The sequence below is a fragment of the Palaemon carinicauda genome, chromosome 20, assembly GCF_036898095.1.
Source record: "Palaemon carinicauda isolate YSFRI2023 chromosome 20, ASM3689809v2, whole genome shotgun sequence".
In the NCBI taxonomy this organism is placed as follows: Eukaryota; Metazoa; Arthropoda; class Malacostraca; order Decapoda; family Palaemonidae; genus Palaemon; species Palaemon carinicauda.
The window spans coordinates 28,257,852-28,282,774 of NC_090744.1; the positions used below are offsets into that span (position 1 = coordinate 28,257,852).

General features: G+C 43.9%; 1 protein-coding gene across 2 annotated transcripts in view; it reads right to left on the bottom strand.

Moving 5' to 3' along the window:
- Positions 1–24,923, bottom strand: part of LOC137660237 (exosome complex component RRP43-like) — a 42,085-nt gene that overhangs the window by 16,190 nt on the left and 972 nt on the right. For both annotated transcript variants that reach the window (XM_068394966.1, XM_068394967.1), the window contains exons 3-4: positions 21,678–21,915; positions 6,669–6,776 (exon numbers count right to left, since the gene is read on the bottom strand). In XM_068394966.1, the coding sequence (XP_068251067.1) occupies positions 6,669–6,776; positions 21,678–21,915 (346 nt within the window). The remainder of the gene's footprint in view (positions 1–6,668; positions 6,777–21,677; positions 21,916–24,923) is intronic.

Genomic DNA, 24,923 nt, shown 5'->3' on the forward strand with positions numbered 1-24,923 from the left:
CGTTGGCGAGCGCTGACGTGCTGGTGAGCGGTGGCGTGCTGGTGAGCGGTGGCGCACTTGTGAGCGCTAACGTTGCTAGTGAGTGCTGGCGTATTGGTGAACGCTGTTGAGCACTGGTGCGCTGGCGCATGTTCAACAACTGGAGCACATTGCCGAGCTGGAGAACGTTGGCGCAAATGAGCAGGCTGACGCAACGGCGATCGATGACGAGCAGGCGATGCTAGGCAGCGAAAATGATCTACCCAATGGTCTATTGGCATGTGCGTGCGTTAACGAATAGGAGACTGATGTCGTGGAGAATACTGTGATGGTCTGCACCAGCGCGATGTCTGGGTGAGCGATGAGCAGGAGCCTGGTGCGCTGGCGAACGACACGTTGGTCAGCAATGATCGGAGAGCAAGTGACGGGAAGGGTCCTCCTGACGAGAAGAACGCGCAGGCGGAGAAAGACGTGCAGGCAAATGACACGTTGGAGAATGGTGAGTAGGCAATGATTGTGTGCGGCTTCCAAGTCAGGTGGCGCTCTGTTGCCTGGCGTAATGGTTCATAGGGAGGCCTCTTTAGAGGCTGGAGTACTCAAACCACGTTCCATGCGGGAGGTCTCACTTTTGACTGAGGACAGGTAAGTTCGTAACTCCGTATGAGTGAGGAAAGTTTTAGCGATGAGGAAATGTCCATTCCATTCAGTCTGAGGGTGAGGCTTAAGGCTGAGCGATAACCTTTCACAGCCAAACCTGAAAGGCGCATTTCTTCACGCAAATACACAAAGAACTCCGCTATCACTGGAATAGTGGCATCGAGTGGAGAGATACCCCTTCCACGACACTAACCACAGAAGACTTTCCACTTTGCCTGGTAGACTGCTGCTGATGATTTCCACAGATATCCAAACATCCTGTTCACAACTTATAGCGAAAATCCTCTCTGAGTGAGGAGATGCTGGATAGTCTCCTTGCGTGAAGCCGTAGCAAAGGTACGGCTTTGTGGAAGATGTTGAAGTGTGGTTGTCTGAGTAGATCGTGTTGTGGAGGGAGTTTTCTTGGAGACTCCGTCAGGAGTTGCAGAAGGTCCAGAAACCATTCCACATGATGCCATAACAGAGCTATGAGGGTCATTGAGGGATTGACGGATATTCTGGCCTTGTTGAGTACTCTCTTCATCAGAGGACAGGGGAAAGGTGTACACGTCGATATTGTCCCACCATTGTTGGAATGCATCTTGCCAGAGAGCCTTGGGGTCTGGGACTGGGGAGCAATACAACAGGAGCCTAGAGTTCAGAGGCGTTACGAAGAGATCCACCATCGGAGAACCTCACAAAGTCAGGACTTTATTGGCTACTAGATAATCCAAAGACCATTTGGTACTCACTATCTGAGATGCTCTGTTAAGGTTATCAGCCTGCAGATTCCTCTTGCCTGGAATGAAGCGTGCCGATAGTGGTATCTAATGAATCTCAGCCCATCTCAGTATTTCTACTGCTAGATGGGATAGGGGCTGCAAAAAAGGACCTCCTTGCTTGTTGATGTAAGCCACTACAGTGGTGTTGTCACTCCTCACCACCACTGAGTGGCTTGCCAGGAACTGATGGAACTGTTGAAGGGCCAGAAAGACGGCGGCCTTCATCTCTAAAAGATTTATGTGGAGGTATTTTTCTCTGACTTACCAAAGGCTTGAGGTCGTGTGGTGCAACACATGGGCCCCCACTCTTCTTTTGAAGCGTCTGAGAACAGTATCAAATCCGGGGAGGACGAGAAGATCTACTCCCTTCCACAGACTCTTGTATACCACCCACCACTCGAGGTCAGTCCGTTCCGCTAGTCCCATGGGGATCAGAGTACCCAGGGCGTCAAAGGCTTGATTCCACCAGGACTTGAGCCGGCACTGGAGGGATCAAATCCTAAGGCGGCCGTTGGGAACTAGACAGGCCAAGGATGATAGGTGTCCGAGGAGACATAGCCACTTCTGGGCTGGTACTTCTCATCTGAGAATGGGTCTTGCGATCTTTCTCAGCCCCATTATCATGTTGTCAGATGGGAAGGCTTTGTGGAGATTGCGGTCTATAACCATACCTAGGTGTACCAGTCTTTGCATAGGAAGCAGGGAGGACTTCCGAGGTTTACCATGATCCCCAGATCTTGGCAAAGCCTCAGAAGTTTGTCTCAGTGTTAAAGAAGGATTGACATCGAATCTGCTACGATCAGCCAGTCGTCCAGATAACAGAGGAGACAGATGCCAATCCTGTGTGCCCAAGATGACACTAGGGCGAACACTCTGGTGAAGACTTGGAGTGTTGTGGAAAGACTGAAGCACAGTACCCTGAACTAGTATTTCCTGCTGTCTAAGCTGAATCTTAGGTACTTCCTTGAAGACTGATAGTTTGGAATCTGAAAGTATGCGTACTTTAGGTTCAGCGTGCACAAGAAGTCCTGTGGTCTTAATGCTTCTCTGACTGTGTCTGCCATCTCCATGCTAAACGGAGTTTGTTCGACAAACTTGTTCAGAGCCGAGAGGTTGATGACTGGTCTCCACCCTCCAGACACCTTTTTCACACGAGAGTCGACTTAGGAAGCTTGGGGAGTCATCGAGGACCTCCTGGAGAGCGTCCTTCTCCAACATGGTCTGTATTTCTGCCCGAAGGGCTAGCCCCTTTGTTAATCCCATCACAAAGGAGTCTATCGATACTGGATTCTTGATCGGGGAGGGAGAGATGACATGAACGTTAAGGGATACCCTGAACGAATCATGGAGACTATCCAGGGATTGGGCCCGAGTTGCTTCCACCTGTTCCAGCAACTTTTTAGGCATCCCCCCACTGAAAAAAGAAAAAGCAAAAATAGCATTAATGGCAGTCCAATATTTGGTGAAGATAAAGAGCGCCAACAACCGTTCACAATCCGAGCCAAAAGCAAAGTGAGCCCAATCACAGGTGTGTGAGTGGGAGGGGTAGCGACCTAACCCCCTTACCCTCCCGCTAACTAGCGGGATGGGTAGTTAACCCTCGCTAAATTTTAATGGATCGTCCTTTCAGCTTTGCCGAAAGTAATAATCCTAATTAGAAAGAAGACACTCTCCTCCTTGTATAACTCTTTATTTAGTCAAAAGGATGACTGATGTGTCACCTGGAAAACAGGAGATACAAACATAAGTAATAAATAAACTGAGGTAAATGACATATCTATCTATCTCCTTTCCCTAGGGGGGGGGGGGGTTAAAGGGTACAAATAAAACTTGACGGGTTGGAAACAGCAACTTGTGAGAGTTCTGTAATAGGCCTGATTGCCAAATATAAAAACATCAATAGTTTTTGGAGCACTTGATCAGTTCACATAGCCTGATTAAAAATCATACATGTGACTTAAAGGCCATTCATTAATGGGCACTTCCATGCACTTAATGTAGAGACCTCATCTCTCTTCCAGGGGTGATATTATTGTGACCCATCGAAGAACCTGGGCTCGAAGTGAACACTCTGGACCTTCTGCAACTTCAGTCATGGTAGGTACGGTGCTTGAAGGCTGGTTGAAGCCGGGTCTGGGGAGTGCAAAGTACGGGATCAATCCTATCATGAGGAGGCTGGGATGGTCGAAATCTCCTAAGATGTTGGCGATTTCTGAGTGTCACTCTACCAGATCCATCAACCTGAATAGCATACTGATGGAACTAGCAGACCTCGATAACCACTCCAGTGGGGTTCCAGCGTCTAGGGTGATTGCCTACCAGGTTCTGTAAGTACACATGATCCCCAACTTTCAAAGGTAGCAGTTGTGTGGTACGCAAGGACCACTTTTCACATTTTCGTGAGTGGCGCTTTGCTAAGGCACTTCCCTGATCTTCAGTGTTTCTTGCATTGTGTTGTGAGGGCAATATCTACCTAAGGGAATGGGGTCAATGATAGGTTTGCTAATAGGACCCTCGCTGGCGAGGTCTTCATTTCCAGGTCTACCAAGTTCCAGTAAATAAGCATAGCTCTCTGGAATCTGTCCATGTTAAGGGATCCAGCTGGTCCTGTGTTGTCAGTGAGCATCCTCTTGACGGTTTTCACTGCAACCTCAGCTCTGCAGTTAGCATGGGGATTGGCGACAGAGGTTAGACGATGATGTACACCCCAAGATGACAGGAATTCTTGAGTCTTGCCAGATATGAATTGGGGTCCTCCATCTGAAGTTAGCTCTTCTGGAATCCCAAATGTAACAAATGATTCACGTAAGTGCTTTATCAGACCATCTGCTCCTGAATGAGATCTGAATACCATGGGCCAATTAGAGTATCTGTCCACCAGCACTAGATATTCAGTGTTGTTCTCAAGGAAGTAGTCACAACAAACCTTCTTGAATGGGTAATCTGCTCTTAGCAGCATACCTAAGGTCCAAGCTCAAATTCTTCCTGACTTTCCACATAGCATTTCTTTTATATAATTCTCTATCATTTTATTGTGAAGAAAGCAGATGATAGAGATTTCAAGTTGTCGATTATTGTTCATGGGTTAGCTAAATGAAGTTATTTCTACATACAATGAAGAATTTGTAGTGTTACTCCAATAGCTAAATATGGGAGTGGTAAATCATGCCCTACTGATTACAGATCAATGTCTATAAAGCCAAGAGAACCTAACATCAGTACTTCTAATTTATGGTTGGGTTCTGTAAAGACCCACATGCTTTATTTCTTTCAATTTACAGTATCCGACATATATCCCTAGCCTCTGATCATCAACTTCGTACAATTAATTTAGACTGTTTCTTTTTACCATAAAAACTATTAAAAATGGAGGCCATGCTTTCAAGCTGAACATATACGAGCGTAAGGGGCATGTTCTTTAGTATTACTGTGTTATTGAATTTTCAAATAATAGATTGCAAAGACTAGATGTTGATGGAGTTCCTTAAACTAGTGTTCTTAGCCCAAGTTATAAAGACAATATGTGGTTTGCTTTATCAAATATGCTTGTCGTCTATGCAGATGATTCTACTCTATTTACATTGATCCCAAGTAAAGATTGTAGACTAAGGTCACCGATTCTTTTCTTAGAGATCTGCGTAGTCAGATTCAGTGTGATACAAATTATGGGGAGTGAAGTTAAACACTAACAAAGCTCAAAAGCATGATCGATTTTCAGTAGATCTCGGACAGTGGATCACTCCTACTGAACTTTTCATTGAAAAATTTTCTTTAATTGAAAGGAACTCTTAAAATCATAGGCGTAACTCTCAAAAGCAAATTCTTTTTTTAAAGAATATCACGTCCATTTCTTCTTCAATTAAAACATACAAAATATTGCGGAGCTGTATTGAGTCTTAAATGAATTTTGGGAATCCATCTATTCTGAAGAAACGTCTGAATATTTTTATTTTTGTGTGCCTTGAATAACGTTCCTTAGTTTTGTCTTGGGCAGCTGAGAGTTCCTTAATTTTTTCAATAAACACTTATTCAATATGAATTTGATATCTGACCTTTGTTTTGATTATTTTCTGCCACTATCCTTACATTAACTCACTCTGCATGCTTCATGAAAATTTTATAATCGTAATAATATTATTTAGATCTTCCGAGAATATGTTATCCACCAAGTAGATCTAAGTACTGTTCTACATTAATAAATAACAAAGTTATAAAAAAAAAATATCTTTAACAAACAACCTAATCTTTCAACTTCACAGAACACTTGCGCTAAGTCAAGCAGGAAAGCATTCAGTGAAGCCTGAAACTGGATATTTTTAGTAAAGGACTGTGAAAGAAATTTACATAAATTTTTTGTAGTAAATTTGTCTATACAAAATCTGCAATACTTAAAATGAATACGGGTAGAATATTGTGGGATAAAAGAGAATAAGGATGATAAGGAACAAGAAAGGAAAGAGTATAAGGAATAAGCACACTGTCGATTTAAATGAACAGTAAAAATACATGAATAACAGAAAAGATTAATGAAAGGGAAATAAAAATAAAGAAGAATTTGAGAAATTTTAGCCTTTGAGGAAAATAATAAGGCATAAGAATGAGAGTAAGAAAAATATGTAATAAAGAAGGGAATACAGGTGTAAAGAATAAAGTAGACTAAAATTGACAGTTAAAATGTGTGAAAAACAGAAATTAAAAGATAAATGAAAAAGAAATAGAAAAGAGGGAAGGATGGGAAACATTTTAACCTTTAGGCCAACACTTTCTTTACTTTAAACACAATTTTAAAGTATCCTCCTCTACTGAGGTCTTTGTCCTGCTGTGGAATAACAATGGCTGATGATGATGATGATGATGATGACTACTGATTGATGATGTAATGTGGGGGGGGGGGGGGTTGTAAATCTCACTTGGTGCTTCCAGTTCATCGGCTGCATTTAAGTGAATTTTCAGCACATACTGTATTTTCTTACTATACCTGTTAAAGATTTCAATGGCCATTCCAGCTCTGTTGAAGTTATTACAATACTCATTTCAAAGGACGAGAGTTTTTATACAAGTAGGAACAAAATTGTTTTTAGAAATGTTAAGACCAGCCCCAAATTTACAGACCAATAAAGTTCCCAAACAGAGATTTTCACAAATTTTTATATTATGAAACATATTTTTCCCTCCGTTTTATTAGACGTAAACAAATAATTTGCATAAACAAAATCCCCATTCTGCTCTTCTCCTTACTGGAGGAAAAGATGATAAAACATCGTGACTTACCTTATTTGGTTTGATACAAAATGCTTCTAGATCCACTAAATTTCCACTTTTAATAACATTTCTAAGGAACTGGCTGGCAGCTATTGCTTTCTCACCAGGAGGTCCTGCCTGAAAGAAAATAAATTATTTAGCCCATTATGGTATACAGTATAGGTGTATTTGTGAATAAAACATATACTGTACAGTACTGTATATCTCAATCTATTTGAAAATTGAAAATCTATTGTGCCACAGTAAGTGATACTCCCCTAACACAAACAATTGCTAAAGGAGTTTCATCTTAGATTGCTGAATATTAACCTAATTTCATATTGTGCAAATAAATTGAAAAAATAACACACTTACAGCCAAAACACAACATGAATTATGTATCATTTACTTTTTTTCCCAAACAACACAAATGAAAAATGTTATTTTGATTATAAAATAAATTTTTGAATATACTTACCCGGTGATTATATTGCTGCAACTCTGTTGCTCGACAGACAACTCTACGGAAAAACTCGCCAGCGATCGCTACACAGGTTGCGGGTGTGCCCAACAGCGCCATCTGTCGACCAGATACCCAGCTCTCAATGTAAACAAAGACTCAATTTTCTCCTCGTCCCACTGCGTCTCTATTGGGGAGGAAGGGAGGGTCATTTAATTTATAATCACCGGGTAAGTATATTCAAAAATTTATTTTATAATCAAAATAACATTTTTCAATATTTAACTTAGCCGGTGATTATATAGCTGATTCACACCCAGGATGGTGGGTAGAGACCAGTAACATATGTTTACACTTTTATGAGCTAAGAGTTTTTTATTTCATTTTAGAAGTTATCAAAATAACAAAAACAAAATAAATAGGTACCTGGTAAGGAAGTCGACTTGAACAATTACTCTGCCTTTTAAGTACGTCTTCCTTACGGAGCCTCGCGATCCTCTTAGGATGCTGATCGACCCCTAGGATCTGAAGTATCAAGGGTTGCAACCCATACAACAGGACCTCATCAAACCCCTAATCTAGGCGCTCTCAAGAAATGACTTTGACCACCCGCCAAATCAACCAGGATGCGAAAGGCTTCTTAGCCTTCCGGACAACCCATAAAAACAACATTAAAACATTTCAAGAGACAGATTAAAAGGATAAGGAATTAGGGAATTGTAGTGGTTGAGCCCTCACCCACTACTGCACTCGCTGCTACGAATGGTCCCAGTGTGTAGCAGTTCTTGTAAAGAGACTGGACATCTTTCAAGTAAAATGACGCGAACACTGACTTGCTTCTCCAAGAGGTTGCGTCCATTATACTTTGCAGAGATATATTTTGCTTAAAGGCCACGGAAGTTGTTACAGCTCTAACTTCGTGCGTCTTCACCTTAAGCAAAGTTCGGTCTTCCTCACTCAGATGTGAATGAGCTTCTCGTATTAACAATCTGATAAAGTCTGACCAAGCATTCTTTGACATAGGCAAGGATGGTTTCTTAACTGAACACCATAAAGCTTCAGATTGGCCTCGTAAAGGTTTAGTACGCTTTAAACAGAACTTAAGAGCTCTAACAGGGCATAAGACTCTTTCTAGTTCATTGCCTACGATCTCCGATAAGCTGGGGATATCGAAAGATTTAGGCCAAGGCCGAGAAGGCAGCTCATTTTTGGCTAGAAAACCAAGTTGCAGCGAACAAGTGGCTTTTTCTGACGAAAATCCGATGTTCTTGCTGAAGGCATGAATCTCACTGACTCTTTTAGCCGAGGCTAAGCATACCAGGAAAAGAGTCTTAAGAGTGAGATCTTTCAGGGAGGCTGATTGTAACGGCTCCAACCTGTCTGACATGAAGAATCTTAGTACCACGTCTAAATTCCATCCAGGGGTAGCCAAACGACGCTCCTTGGTGGTCTCAAAAGACTTAAGGAGGTCTTGCAGATCTTTATGTTTGGAAAGATCTAAGCCTCTATGCCGGAAGACCGATGCCAACATGCTTCTGTAGCCCTTGATAGTGGGAGCTGAAAGGGATCGTCCTTTTCTCAGGTATAAGAGAAAAACAGCTATTTGAGCTACAGAGGTACAGGTCGAGGATACAGAAACTGACTTGCACCAGTCTCGGAAGACTTCCCACTTCGATTGGTAGACTCTAATGGAAGACGCTCTCCTTGCTCTAGCAATCGCACTGGCTGCTTCCTTCGAAAAGCCTCTAGCTCTCGAGAGTCTTTCGATAGTCTGAAGGCAGTCAGACGAAGAGCGTGGAGGCTTTGGAGTACCTTCTTTACGTGTGGCTGACGTAGAAGGTCTACCCTTAGAGGAAGACTACTGGGAACGTCTACTAACCATCGCAGTATCTCGGTGAACCATTCTCTCGCGGGCCAGAGGGAAGCAACTAACGTCAACCTTGTCCCTTCGTGAGAGGCGAACTTCTGCAGTACCTTGTTGACAATCTTGAACGGTGGGAATGCGTAGAGATCCAGATGTGACCAATCTAGGAGGAAAGCATCTATATGTATTGCTGCTGGGTCCGGGACTGGAGAGCAATAGATTGGAAGCCTCTTGGTCAGCGAGGTTGCAAAGAGATCTATGGATGGTTTACCCTAAGTGGCCCAAAGTCTCTTGCACACATCCTTGTGGAGGGTCCATTCGGTTGGAATTACTTGCCCTTTCCGACTGAGACAATCTGCTATGACGTTCAAGTCGCCTTGGATGAACCTCGTTACTAGGGAGATGTCTTGACCTTTTGACCAGATGAGCAGGTCCCTTGCGATCTCGTACAACGTCAGTGAGTGGGTACCTCCTTGTTTGGAGATGTACGCCAAGGCCGTGGTGTTGTCCGAGTTAACTTCCACCACTTTGCCTCGAAGGAGAGACTTGAAGCTTTTCAAGGCCAGATGTACTGCCAACAGCTCCTTGCAGTTGATATGCATGCTCCTCTGACTCGAGTTCCACAGTCCTGAGCATTCCCGACCGTCTAGTGTCGCGCCCCAGCCCACGTCCGATGCGTCCGAGAAGAGAACGTGGTTGGGAGTCTGAACAGCCAGGGGAAGACCCTCTCTTAGTTGATATTGTCCTTCCACCAAGTCAGACAAGACTTTATCTTTTCGGAAACCGGGATCTTTTACTGATTTCTACCTGAAACACGCAATTCTACCCTTCATTAAAAGGTAGTAATTGCGAAATCAGTCGTATAATGCAAGCTCATTAATACCAGCAAAAAACAGAAAACATATTTTAAGATAAAAAAATCAGTGGCTGGGAAAGAGACTAAACACTAGTTCCTATAAACTACGTTTTCAATCTCTCACCGCACATAGCCTGGGGACGAGAATAAAAAACTAAAAACGTTTTATCCTTCCTCCCCGTACAGAGACTAGGGACGAGAGTAACTCGAGAACAACGTTACCCGCTTGAACGGGACGTTTTCTCTCCTCTCTCTCCCTCCGTCTCTATCTCTCTCTCTCTTTCTCTCTTGATTTCGCACCTAAGAGAAGAGCCCAATTATATTTCGTCAAAAAAACATGTTATTTGACTAAAGGAAAAAACTGAAAGGTTTTTCAATTAAATGAAAGGTTTTTCAATTAAAAAGTTCCTTTAAAATAGAATTTAAAACATTTAAGCTAAGAAAGAATGAACAAAACGTCAGAATCGATTTACTCTTACTGCAAAGTGAAACCGTGATACACTCTCTCTCTATCGTAACGATAGAGCGCATGTTGAACGTCCTGAACGTCAACAACTGCGTAGCATAAATAAACTAAACGTTAGTTCATCTTTGAAAACAGTACGAAGACTATCAAAGAAATTCTTTCATATTACATTTAAAAAGTTTTAAATCCTTAGCTCTTTAAAAGCTAATTACGATATAAAGGGCTCAACGTTGATTAACTTCGGTTTCCAAGTTAGGACCGCCTACTCTCAGGAAAGGTCGCATATAAACAAAACATTAAAATTTATTTTTATATGTTTATAATAAATGGAAAGTTAATCGAAGAGGCCTAATAAAGGCGGAGAGATATAAAATATATAGAGGAAAATCTATAAATAATTTATAACGTGATAAGATAATTACTAAAAATGTTATTTTTATTAGTAAAATAAATTTTTGAATATACTTACCCTATAATCATGTAGCTGTCAACTCCGTTGCCCGACAGAATTCTATGGAGGGATACGCCAGCTATCACAATACTAGAAGGGGGTGTACTTACCAGCGCCACCTGTGGCCAGGTACTCAAGTACTTCTTGTTGACACCTCCTCAATTATTCCTCGGTCCACTGGTTCTCTATGGGGAGGAAGGGAGGGTCGATTAAATCATGATTATCGGGTAAGTATATTCAAAAATTTATTTTACTAATAAAAATAACATTTTTCAATATTAAACTTACCCGATAATCATGTAGCTGATTCACACCCAGGGGGGTGGGTGAAAACCAGTGTACAAGATTAAAGGATAGCTAAGTATCCCATATTTCATATAACAGTTATCTCAAATAACAATGAAATAATAAGTACCTGGTAAGGAAGTCGAATTGAACCGTTACTCTGCCTCTTTTTTAAAGTTCGTCTTCCTTACTGAGCGCAGCGTTCCTCTTGGAGGCTGAATCAACCCAAAGGTGCCAAAGTATATGGGGTTGCATCCCCTACCAAAGGACCTCTACAAAACCTCTAACCCAGGCGCTTCTCAAGAATGAATAGACCACCCGCCAAATCAAAAGGATGCGGAAGGCTTCTTAGCCTACCGTAACAACCATAAAAACAACAATAAAAGCATTCAAGAGAAAGGTTAAAAAAGGTTATGGGATTAAGGGAATGTAGTGGCTGAGCCCTCACCTACTACTGCACTCGCTGCTACGAATGGTCCCAGGGTGTAGCAGTTCTCGTAAAGAGACTGGACATCTTTAAGATAAAATGATGCAAACACTGACTTGCTCCTCCAATAGGTTGCATCCATTATGCTCTGCAGAGAACGGTTTTTATTAAAGGCCATCGAAGTAGCTACGGCTCTTACTTCGTGGGTCCTTACCTTCAGCAATGCAAGGTCTTCCTCCTTTAAGTGAGAGTGGGCTTCTCTAATCAGAAGCCTTATATAATATGAAACCCCATTCTTGGACATGGGCCTCGAAGGTTTCTTGATGGCACACCATAAGGCTTCTGACTGTCCTCGAAGAGGTTTAGACCTCTTAAGATAAAATTTGAGAGCTCTGACAGGGCAAAGAACTCTCTCTAGTTCGTTACCTACCATGTTGGAGAGGCTAGGTATTTCAAACGATCTAGGCCAAGGACGTGAAGGAAGTTCGTTCTTTGCTAGGAATCCGAGCTGAAAAGAACATGTTGCAGATTCGGTCGTGAAACCAATGTTCTTGCTGAAGGCATGAACCTCACTGACTCTCTTAGCTGTTGCAAGGCAGACGAGAAAAAGAGTCTTGAGGGTAAGGTCCTTGAAGGAAGCTGACTGGAGAGGTTCGAACCTAGGTGACATCAGGAACCTTAAGACTACGTCTAGATTCCAGCCTGGAGTGGATAGACGACGCTCTTTAGACGTCTCAAAAGACTTAAGAATGTCTTGAAGGTCCTTGTTGGAAGAAAGGTCCAAACCTCTGTGGCGGAGAACTGAAGCCAACATACTCCTATACCCTTTAATCGTAGGGGCTGAAAGGGATCTCTCATTCCTAAGATGTAGAAGGAAGTCAGCTATTTGGGTCACAGAGGTATTGGTAGAGGATATTGAATTGGCTCTACACCAGCTTCGGAAGACCTCCCACTTAGACTGGTAGACTCTACGAGTGGAAACCCTTCTCGCTCTGGCAATCGCACTGGCTGCCTCCTTCGAAAAGCCTCTAGCTCTAGCGAATCTTTCGACAGTCTGAAGGCAGTCAGCCGAAGAGCGTGGAGGTTTGGGTGCAACCTGTCTACGTGAGGTTGACGTAGAAGGTCCACTCTTAGAGGTAGAGTCCTGGGGATGTCGACTAGCCATTGAAGTACCTCTGTGAACCATTCTCTTGCAGGCCAAAGGGGAGCAACCAGCGTCAGCCGTGTCCCTTCGTGCGAGATGAATTTCTGCAGAACTTTGTTTATTATCTTGAACGGTGGGAATGCGTACAGGTCGAGATGGGACCAGTTCAGTAGAAAAGCATCCACATGAACTGCTGCAGGGTCTGGAACAGGGGAACAGTACAGCGGAAGTCTCTTGGTTATGGAGGTGGCAAACAGATCTATGGTAGGTTGACCCCACAAGGTCCAAAGTCTGTTGCACACACTCTTGTGGAGGGTCCATTCCGTGGGAATGACCTGATTCCTTCTGCTTAGGCGATCTGCTGAGACGTTCATATCGCCCTGAATGAACCTCGTGACCAGAGTGAGGTTTAGACCTCTTGACCAAATGAGGAGGTCCCTTGCGATCTCGTATAGGCTCCTCGAATGGGTCCCTCCTTGCTTGGAGATGTAAGCCAAGGCTGTGGTGTTGTCTGAGTTCACCTCCACCACTTTGCCTAGCAGGAGGGACTTGAAGTTCAACAGGGCTAAATGAACTGCTAGTAGCTCCTTGCAGTTTATGTGGAGTAATCCCTGTTCTTCGTTCCACGTTCCCGAGCATTCCCGTCCGTTCAAGGTCGCACCCCAGCCCGAGTCCGATGCATCTGAGAAGAGATGAAGATTGGGGGTCTGAATAGCCAACGATAGACCCTCCCTGAGAAGGAGGTTGTGCTTCCACCACAGGAGAGTGGTCTTCATCTCTTGGGTGATTGGGATAGAGACTGCTTCTAGAGTCGAACCCTTGTCCCAATGAGCTGCAAGATGGAATTGAAGAGGGCGGAGGTGGAGTCTCCCTAGCTCGACGAACAGGGCCAGTGATGAAAGGGTCCCTGTGAGACTCATCCACTGTCTCACCGAGCAACTGCTCCTCTTCAGCATGCTCATGATGCACTCTAGGGCTTGGCTTATCCTGGGGGCCGATGGAAAAGCCCGAAAATCCTGACTCCGAATCTCCATTCCCAGGTACACAATGGATTGGGAGGGAATGAGTTGAGACTTTTCTATGTTGACTAATAGACCCAGTTCTCTGATTAAGTCTAAAGTCCAATTGAGATTCTCCAGACAGCGACGACTCGTGGAGGCTCTCAACAGCCAGTCGTCTAAGTAGAGGGAGGCTCTGATGTCCGATAAGTGTAGGAATTTTGCTATATTCCTCATCAGATGAGTAAAGACCATAGGAGCTGTGCTTAGGCCAAAACACAGGGCTTGGAATTGGTAGACAACCTTTCCGAAAACGAATCTCAGGAAAGGTTGGGAGTCTGGATGAATAGGAACGTGAAAGTAGGCATCTTTCAAGTCCAACGAGACCATCCAGTCCTCCTGCCTGACCGCTGCTAAGACCGACTTCGTCGTCTCCATCGTGAACGTCTGCTTGGTGACATACGCGTTGAGCGCGCTGACGTCCAGCACCGGTCTCCAACCCCCTGTCTTCTTGGCCACAAGAAAGAGACGGTTGTAGAAGCCCGGGGATTGATGGTCCCGGACTATAACCACTGCCTTCTTCTGCACAAGTAGCGACACCTCCTGGTGCAATGCTAGCCTCTTGTCCTCTTCTTTGTAGTTGGGAGAGAGGTTGATGGGCGATGTGGTCAGAGGTGGTTTGAGGCAGAATGGAATCCTGTAACCGTTCCTCAGCCAACTGACAGACTGGGCGTCTGCACCTCTCTTCTCCCAGGCTCGCCAGAAGATCTTGAGTCTGGCTCCTACTGCTGTCTGGAGATGCGGAGAGTCAGTTTTTTCCTTTAGATGTCCTGGAGCCTTTCCTGGACTTGCTCCTGTAAGAGTCTGGACGGGAGCTTCCTCGGCTGGGTGCTCTACCACGAAAGGGCGGTATGAACCTCGTAGCAGGGGTATCAACCACTGGGGAGCGATAAGTCTTGGGGACTGAGGTAGCAACCTTAGACTTACGAGCCGATGAGGCTACAAGATCGTGAGTGTCCTTTTGTATCAGGGCAGCAGACAAGTCCTTAACCAGCTCTTCGGGGAAGAGGAACTTCGAGAGCGGAGCAAAAAGAAGTTGTGACCTTTGGCAAGGTGTAATGCTGGAGGAAAGGAAGGTACACAGCTGTTCCCTTTTCTTCAAAACCCCTGATACAAACAACGACGCAAGCTCACCAGATCCATCCCTAATGGCCTTATCCATGCAGGACATTAATAGCATGGCAGAATCCTTGTCCGCAGGAGAGGTCTTCTTGCTGAGGGCCCCCAGGCACCAGTCAAGAAAGTTGAACATCTCAAATGCTCTAAACAGTCCTTTCAGTAAGTGATCCAGGTCTGAGAAGGTCCAGCAAACCTTAGAACGCCTCATTGCAGTTCTCCGAGGCGAGTCTACCAGACTTGAGAAGTCAGCCTGGGCAGAGGCAGGTACTCCCAAGCCTGGTGCTTCTCCTGTGGCATACCAAACGCTCGCTTTCGAGGTGAGCTTAGTCGGCGGGAACATGAAAGACGTTTTGCCAAGGTGTTGCTTAGTCTGCATCCACTCCCCTAAGATCCTTAATGCTCTCTTAGAGGACCTTGCTAGGACTAGCTTAGTATAGGAGGACTTAGCTTGTTGTACGCCCAGCGAAAACTCAGATGGTGGAGAGCGGGGAATAGCAGAGACAAAGTGGTCTGGGTAAACCTCCCTAAGCAGAGCCAAGACCTTACGAAAGTCAATAGACTGTGGAGAAGGCTTGGATTCATCCACGTCTGACGAGGGATCCAGGTGTGCCTCCTCATCATCAGACGCCTCATCATCAGAGTGTAGCGGAGATATTGGACCAGAATGCTGAACAGCAGAGTCAGAACGAGTAGGAACAATATTAGTGGTTTCCTCTTCCAGTAACTGTTGAGGGAGAACCTGAGGCTCAGACTGCAAAGGCTGAATAACAGACAAAGCAGAAGGAAGGCGCATGGGTGGAGGAGGCTGACTCCTAGCATGAGAGGTTGAACCCAAGGGTTGCGCTTGCTGAGCGGTTGGTGGAAGCGGAGAAGCAAGTTCCTGTTCCTGTGGTGTGAGCGGAGCGTGATGAGGTTGAGGCTGCGCAGAACAAGGTAAATGTCTCGCAAGCTGAGGCTCCTGAGGCGCAAGGCCAAGGTGTAGTGGAGCTTGCCTTGTGGATGGTTGAGCTCGCTGCAGCGAGAGCTGAGGAGACTGACTCATGCACGGGAGAGGTTGTTGTACCTCAGCCGAGAGTAGTACCACTGGTGGAGCAGCAAGGGGAGGCGGAGGAAGAGAGGTATAATCCTCCTGATCCCATAGCAAAGGTTGCCTTAAAGAAGGCGGAGGCTGAACACCACTGGGAACAGCAAACTCAAACTGTGGCTCAACATCGTACGCCTGGCAGGTGGTACTGCGATCAGGCGGAGCAAGCGCAGGCGGAGCGAGCGTAGGCGGAGCGAACGCAGGCGGAGGGAGTGTAGGCGGAGGCGGAGGCGCAACACTCTCAGCCCGACACTCACGCATCAAGTCCGAAAGCTGAGCTTGCATGGACTGTAGTAGAGTCCACTTAGGGTCGGCAGAAACTACAGTGGGCTGAGGTAAAGCCTTAACAGTCGAGCTCTGTTGTGGCAGAACCTTACTCCTCTTGGGCGGAGTGCAGTCGACAGATGACTGCGGCGAGTCAGAGCTGAGCCAATGACTGCAACCTGGCTGAGCACTCGCGGACTGGACTCTGCGTTTAAGTGGTCTCGAGACCTGAGACCAACGTTTCTTCCCTGACAGATGATCAGCGGACGAGAAAAAGACGGGCTCAATTGTCTGCAGGTGGGAGTGACGGTCTTTGGAAGACACGCCCGCAACCACCGAGGATACTTCTGTGCGCCTGACAAGGCCTGCCGAACCCTTATGCCCTTCGACATTGCTTCTCCCCTGGGCTTGGGAGCTTGCAAGAGGTCCCGGACTGGGAGGACGACTGGCTCGCACAGAAGTATCCTCACGCACCACACTGGCACTGACACTAGCACTTGGCACTGCACTGACACTAGCACTCGTCACAGCACTGGCACTAATTCCACCCACTGCACTCTTGACCTTAAGTTCCTTAACTTCGGCCATCAGAGACTTATGGTCACTTACCACTGACTCTACTTTATCGCCTAAGGCCTGAATAGCACGCAAAACAACAGACATATCAGGCGGAGGGCAAACAGTAGGTTCGGGGGTAGCCACTACAGGGGTAGGAGAAGGTGGGGGATCATGAGGTGAGGAAAACAGTGAAGAGTGAGAAGAACTCTTCCTAACTCTACCTCTCTCTAACTTAGTTGAATATTTTAAAAGACGGACAAATTCCAGTTCCGAAAGTCCGGCGCATTCCTCACATCGATTTTCTAACTGACAGGGTCTGTCCCTACAGTCAGAACAAGCGGTGTGAGGATCTACCGAGGCCTTCGGAATACGCCTATTGCAAGACCTACATCGTCTATGGGAGGGGGCTTGCGAAATGTCAGACATCTTGAATCCAAAGAGTTAGCCAAAGGGGTTTCCAAAATCAAGCAAAAGATCGTTAACCGTATATCAGGACTATATAAAAGCTATCTAGCTAATATAAGAAGGTTTCCAGTAAAGCGACAGCCGAAATCTGAGAGAATACTTCACCAATTAGCCGTGAACAAACTCGAAGATCATAAGCATATCCCAGAACGTCTTGCCGGAAGCACGACAGAGGAATAATTGAGGAGGTGTCAACAAGAAGTACTTGAGTACCTGGCCACAGGTGGCGCTGGTAAGTACACCCCCTTCTAGTATTGTGATAGCTGGCGTATCCCTCCATAGAATTCTGTCGGGCAACGGAGTTGACAGCTACATGATTATCGGGTAAGTTTAATATTGAAAAACCTAAACACACTTCCGTCTAAGGGAAGGGTCGGCCATTTAAAAGTGAAAGAAAGTCCATACTCTCTTTGTCACCATAATTAAATCTATCCAAAACGAGTTCAAGATTTAAGATGAAGATAAAACACCTGCATTGCGAAAGCTCAAAACTAGAATATAGTACTTCACCAATTAGATGTGAAAAACTCCAGTTTAGCAACAGCGAGTAAAGTACGTCTTGTCGACACCTCGACAGAGAGAAAATTGAGTCTTTGTTTACATTGAGAGCTGGGTATCTGGTCGACAGATGGCGCTGTTGGGCACACCCGCAACCTGTGTAGCGATCGCTGGCGAGTTTTTCCGTAGAGTTGTCTGTCGAGCAACAGAGTTGCAGCAATATAATCACCGGCTAAGTTAAATATTGAAAATTTATAAATTCTTTAATACCTAAAGTTGTGTCAATAAATGGTGCTCCAGAAAACAAGGTGAATAAATTCTAGATGCAAAACCTTGAAGTACTGTATTACTGTAAAGCATTATACTGTTGGCAGAGAGAGCACCCAAACATTCTTATTCTAGTTTCTTGATTGATTGAGAAACATTTTGCTATTTTCATATAAAATTTTAGAATGAGGTTCTTTGAAAGGATAAACTTCTAAGATTTTGGTATTTAATCACAACCTCAGTTAGTCGAAGCAGTCATATATAATATATTCTTGTTATTGATATACATAACTTTTCCTTTAATTTTATGCAATTCTTACTTTTTATTTTCTTTAAGTACAGTATTTGAGATACCTGTACTTGATTCCTGGTGGTTTTGGCTTGTGTGTATTTCACTTTATAGTTATTGCCCAGATAAGTTTTCTATAAACAATGAGGACTGCATTAAAACACGTCATTTTCTTATTGCTTCACAAGGTCATTCAGTTTGAAAATTTACGAATGTATTTTCTTTCCTTTTCTTTTAAGCAAAAGAAAATAAGTTGAACAAAAGTATGGCAAAATACATTCTTTTCTAATGGTAAACGATGAAGATGACATGAAAGGAACTAGTCAGGCAAGGAAGTAAGATTCACTTTACAGTAGGCCAAGAGACAAACTCATTGTGATATTATATACTGGAATACAAAAAAAAGAGCTGGCTTATAAAACTGGAATTAATCGAGACAACAAGACTTTTGACAAAATTATAGATCTCTGTATAACATAAACAACAAACTTGAAAATTTTGGAATCCTTATTTCAATTTTACGGAAACTAAGTTTGGATATTGAAAACAAATCATAAAAATCAAAGACAAAAAGCTAGGTGCTAAAATAAACCTTCTAAAGTTACATAATTTAATAAGGTTAAAAGGGTAAAAGAACTGAAGATATAGAGGTTGGAGCCACAAAATAATCAAAAGTATAAATTACTGTATCACAGATTGAAAATTATGATTCAGTTTTTTCCTATGCTTCACATTTCCTTTTAGGTTGTCATATCTCTTTCAAATGTCTTTTGCATCCCACTCCGTAGTAGGAACGAAGTGTTGGCGAAAAACATACATTCATGAGAAATGAACATCTGTGAATGTGCCGATGACTGGAGTCGATGATGAAGCCTGGCCAAGTGTATGCGGTTTTTTTTTTAAGTTCGGAGAACCAAAGACATCATGCTTGTATGAAAAACAACAAAATCCAAGAGGCACGAGGGATATTAAGTGCCAAAGTTAAACCTTGAGCATTACCGCAGCCATCGATGTTGAGTGCTGGATTGGGTTCCAAGAGGGAAATTTGTGCTAAACTCCAACTTTACGTGGGAAGGGCTTCCGAAGCAGCGCAACCCTAAGAGAATGGAGGAAGAAAATCTATGTTGTCTAGATGAGAGTACTCTTTTGATGAGGAGTAAGAGAGTCTTACGAGAAGCAAAAGTCTCAATGAAGTGAGGGTCTAGGAAACGACTTAACTCCGGGAGGAAAAGTATCTAGAGGAAAAACAGTCAGGCGGTGAAAGTGGTTGTTGGTACGAACAGCCACCTAGAGGAGAGCTGACAAGTGACGGTCTTGAGCCACCGAGTGACAATCACAAGCTGATGAATGGTAAATGGCAAGCAATTGAATGGCTATTTAAGGAACAGCATGGCAAACTGTTATCAGCAAACGGCAAGCTGACGATCGGAGACAGGCAAGCTGGGAATCGGCGAACGGTGAACAATGAGCTGTCAACCGGTGATCTGGTGATCGGCAAGGTGGCAAACGGTGATCAGCGAACTGAAGATCAGCAACAATGTGCTGGCGATCAGCGAACGGCGAGCTGGTGAGAGTTGGTCATAGGCGTACGGCGATCAACGAGCTGGCGAACGCCGTCCGCAGATCGGTGGGTTGGCAATCAGAGACTCTGGGGAGGGTCTCACTCGCCAACGAGAGAGACGACTCCTGCCTCGGACTTTGTTACTACCCCGAAGGAAGAGTCGGCTTAGCAAGGGGGGGAGGGCAGTCTCTGGCAGTTGCTACTGTATGCAATTCTTCCCGCGAAGGAGGAGGTTGCTGGACAGTAGCTGATGAAGGGAAGTTCTCCCTCGGAAGGAAGAGCAGCCCAACACCTGGTGGAGGTAAACTCTCCCTCGGAAGGGATAGTTGTCCAACACCTGGAGGCGGACCTCCAAGTAATGCTCTCTGCTTCCCATCACCAAGCATTGTTCCAGCTGAAGGTCGGCAAAGAGCACTAACTCGGTATGGAGTGCTAAGTTTCTGGGGTCACTCCTGCCTCAGACTTTGCTTATCCCATGAAGGAAGAGTCGGCTAAGCAAGGGGGAGAGAGCAATCTCTGGCAGTTGCTGTTATACAAAATTCCTGCCCCAGGCAAAGAGGTTGTAGGACAACAACAAGAGGTGAAGTTCTCCCTCGGAAGGGAGAACAGCCCAACATCTGGTGGAGGTAAATTCTCCCCCGGAAAGGAAAGTTGTCCACCACCGGAGACGGACCTCCAGGCAGAGCTGTCTGCTTCCCATCAACAAGCCAAGTTCAAGTTGAAGGTCGCCATAGAGTGTTACCTGTGAAACATGGCCGAAGCTAAGTTTCTGGGGTCACCCTGAAGGGATACCCCTACTGGAACGCATGAAGGAACCCAGTCTGCCACTGACCTTGTTTCTACACCATGGTGTCAGATACAAAGGAGTAGGAGCAGAGCGTGATGCAGAAACTGTAACCTCTCGAAAGGGACCGAACCCTCGTGAGGGATAGGTCATTGTTAGCGTGCTCATCAGGAACTGCCACAGGCCCTGGGGAACAGGCGGTGACTGGGCAGGGGCAGCAGACTCCACAGGAATGATCTTTCTGCACATTTTACATCAGCTGCCTTAGCCAATTGGAGAAGAAAGTCGTCGCTAAAGCTGAGGAAAAACAAAAATGAATGAGAAGCAAACTCTTTTGGAGGACAACCTGTCCCGCAGACAGGCAAGGAGTCCCCTGAGAGAACAGAACATACTGAGGACTGTGGACTCCCTCTGATGGCTGCCGTCGCCGGAATGAAGGAGTGTGGTGTCGCAGAACTATGTAAAGACATATCAAATCAAATTAATTAACTGAAGAAAATATTCAGAACAACCTAACCTGCTAGCAGAATGGGCTTTCCCCACGGTAGATCAGCCGCGGCTCACGGCACCGAGGGAGAGTGGTGAGGTCAGTGAGAAGGCAGCAAACGTTCTCCATCTAAAGAACTCACAGAGGAGGCCCATCCCATCTTACGGCAAGTACAGCATCAAAGGAGGAGAGGGCAAAGAGAAGGGACTGCGCCCTTTAGAGACGCCCGCTGACCAAACTCACACGGTAATGATAAAAGAAATCATCAAAACAAGTGAAAAAAAAACCCTGAGTCAAAGGCTAGGAAAAACAGTTAGGGAGGAGAGAGAGACTGACATCTACTCTCACCAAGACAAAAATAAAAAGTGAATAGACAACACTAGTGAGTGTGTGAGAGGGGTGGCCAGCTACCCTGCCTACAACCCCGGCTAAAGAGCAGTAGGGTAGTTTATACTGTACCTCACTAAAATTCCTATGACTAGTTTCACCTTACCGAAAATATAATCCCTAATAAATAGTGTAAGGTTTACAGTAGTGTCAGAACAAATTGAGTTTTACCAGAGAATAGGAAATAACCCTACACAAAATTCAAGTTCATATATTAATTCAACAGCCTTAGCATACATTGTAAAGCAATTCATTACGATCATACCTTGAATTTAGGTGAACAGCATGGATACAATTCCACATTAGGAATAATGAAGCCTTCATTTGGTTTCCTAAGAATTGGAGTTGCCAGCTCTGCTTTAATGCCACACATCACAGCTGTATTACCAACACGCACAGTTGCTGAGCCATCTGCTGTGTTCACTGTTCCAACATTAATGGTGATAGGTCGTACTTCAGTTAAGCCCCGTCCATCTGGCCTCTTGTTTTGCTCTAAAAAGCTCCTGGAAATAAATTAACACATTTTAATGGAAAAAAATCTATGCAGTAAAACTATATAGATATGCCTTATGCCCTAAAAAAATAGGCTAACTATATAAAGTGTATACCTTATAAAAAATGTTTTACAGTACAAGATGTACAAGATACATGCTAAATGGCAAACCATAAACAGAAAATAAAGAATCTAAAAGTAATTTGTATTTTTCCTAACTATATACTGTAAACCTAAGTCCTTTGATTCGTGCAGCCGCAACTTGGTAGTTATAACTTATAATGAAGTATCGGCAGTAGCTCGTTGCTGCAGCTAAAGGCGGGGCTATTCCACTCTCTTGCCGGTACACTGGACAGTCACTTTGATTGCCTCTAGGACTTTTGGGGAGGTGAAGGCAGGAAGTTAAGTTAAAGGATTAAGACTTCTATATTCCGCAAAAATTACAAATTTGGAAGTAATTTGTAATTCTCCTAATGATACAAATCTTACTTATAGAGGTACAGTATTATTTTCAGCAAAGCTGAAAGGGCGAGCCATTAGAATTTAGCGAGGGTTAACTACCCATCCCGCTAGTTAGCAGCGGGTAGGGGAGTAGCTAGGTACCCCTCTCACCCACACACCTGTGATTGTGCTTCACTTTGCTTGGAGTTAGGACTTCGACAGGAGACAGGGTTGGTGGGCAAGATTGTATAAATAGCTAAGGTTTGTATCGTTAGGAAAAATACAAGTTACTTCCAAATTTGTTGTTTGTTTTATAACTAGAATACAAACCAACACTAATTTTAGGGGTGACTCACCCATTAGGAGGGTGGCTATTTCTGCCAATCTGGCTTTTTGGCCATGCCGGGGTACTCCTTATTGTGTAGGTTACTACACTCTTACGATTGATTGATTAATCTAAAGTTTCCTGGCATCCTGACATCTAAGGTGGTTAAGAGTGACGTACATAACGTTGAGGTGGAATAAACCACCTATTCTAAACTCCTAATAGGCTGAGAGCACGCCAGGTGTCTGGTAAGGTTAGTCACCCTAAGCATGCTTTCAGGTGTGTGTTTGCAGCCATGACAGCACTTTTAAAGAAAGACATACACATGCTTCAGAGAGCTAACATACTCCGATGAGAGTCCTGTGTTTACCTTGACCGTATGCTGAGCATGCTGCTTTTCTGATGATAGGGAGCATTCAGGTGCACGATGAACGTCTTGCGCGTTTGATAATACCATGCATTCACATACGAATCCTGCGTTCACTGATGCACACTGAGTGCGTTGAGAGACTAGCATTAAGCATGTCTCCCCCATAGGGATGAGCACGCTGAAGTCTTAACCACAGACTAAGTCTAGTAATTAGCAAGCAAAGCAGTTGGCTTCCAATAAGCAAGATTGAGAATGTCAAATCATCAGCACTCGCAATGAAACCTGTTGCTTGCATGTGTAAAAAAAAAAAAAAAGAAGGAAACAGAATTCCTTCAGGAAGGAGCTTGTTTCTTTGACTTCAGGGAAGTTTAACTCCAAGTTGGCAAAGGTGAGACTCCTGCATTCACTTTTGGCCAACCTATAGAGTTGTGGGAGATATGTTATCATTGATCACGTTTACAACTCAAAGACAATATCTGAAGACGCAATATCGTCATAGTCCAAGATTACAGACAATACATACTAGAAAAGTGTAAAAATCTGTCAGAGTCTAAAGCCAATTGAAGAACATGTCTCAACTGACAGCTGTTATCAAAGTGACTACTCAGAGCGCAAGCAGGGGGAGGGGGGTCACCACTCCCGGGAGTTAAGTACCGGCCAACTACCTACACCTTGTTATATAATTTCAACTGACGTATTCCAGCTTTTCTGTTATCATCTCCTACGTAATAGACGATGGTTTGTATTTGTACTGGAACAATTCTTTATTTGGACTCCATAGGTCAGAAGACAGGTTCCTGATGATAAAAGAAAAGGGTTGCCTCTCTTGTAAACACACATTACTGTACAGTCATATTTCAGTGTTTTTGAATGCTTTAGTGTACTTCTGAGATATTGTATGTTGCCTTATTTAATTTTATGATATACAGTATAATGTTTTGTTTGGTATAACCTATATATACCCCCTAAGGAATAACAGTCGTTTACATCAGTAAAATTTTGCAAGCAACGTCATGCACCGATCACCTACTTGTAAATTTCAAACTGCTGATTTGCTTATTGGTCGTATACAGTAACCAGGGCTGGGGTCAAATACTGTACGTATTTGTATTTTACATACAGTTTTTACTCAATATCTTTTAGAGTAACATGAAAAAAAAAAAAAACAATCAAATATTTACCCAAGTCTGGTGCGAGATAAAGGAAAAACGAACATCTTTTTAATTCTATGAAGTTTTAATCTTTATACGGTAAGACAATATGGTATCCTAGGTCAGGCTAATTACAATAAAACCAATTATAGATAATAATGGCATCTTAAATAGTGGCCCATATGGCTGGCATGCACAGCACATCTATGTACCCTTAGCCAGAATAGAGGATCACTGTTACAGTATATTGTCAATTTGCGAGAAAAGCAAGCCATGGTGGAGCAAAAAAAAAAAATTTGAGGGACCCAGATTAAGTATAGGTAAGTATAATACTTTAATAGTGACCCATAATTTATGTCCAAACATCAAATAAAATGAAGGGGCCTTTGAATAACAACGGACAGGACCTCCCACGTGCATAGAACACAAACCAACCTAACCTAACCTACAAGCTGTATCCTTACCTATGACCCCCCTTAGAGTGCCGATTCCTACCAAAAAGGGTTAAATATAAGTGAGTTATGTGGCATGGCCATCATTATAAATACTCCGCAAAATAACACATCTCAAAAGTGAATATTTAAAAAATATTGAAATATGACTGAAATGTGTGTTTAAATGAGGCAGTCATTTTTTTGTCAGGAACACTTCTTCTGACCTTGGGAGTTAAAATAAAGACATGAATAGTGTGTGAATCATATATCATGGTATATGGAATGATATGTACATAT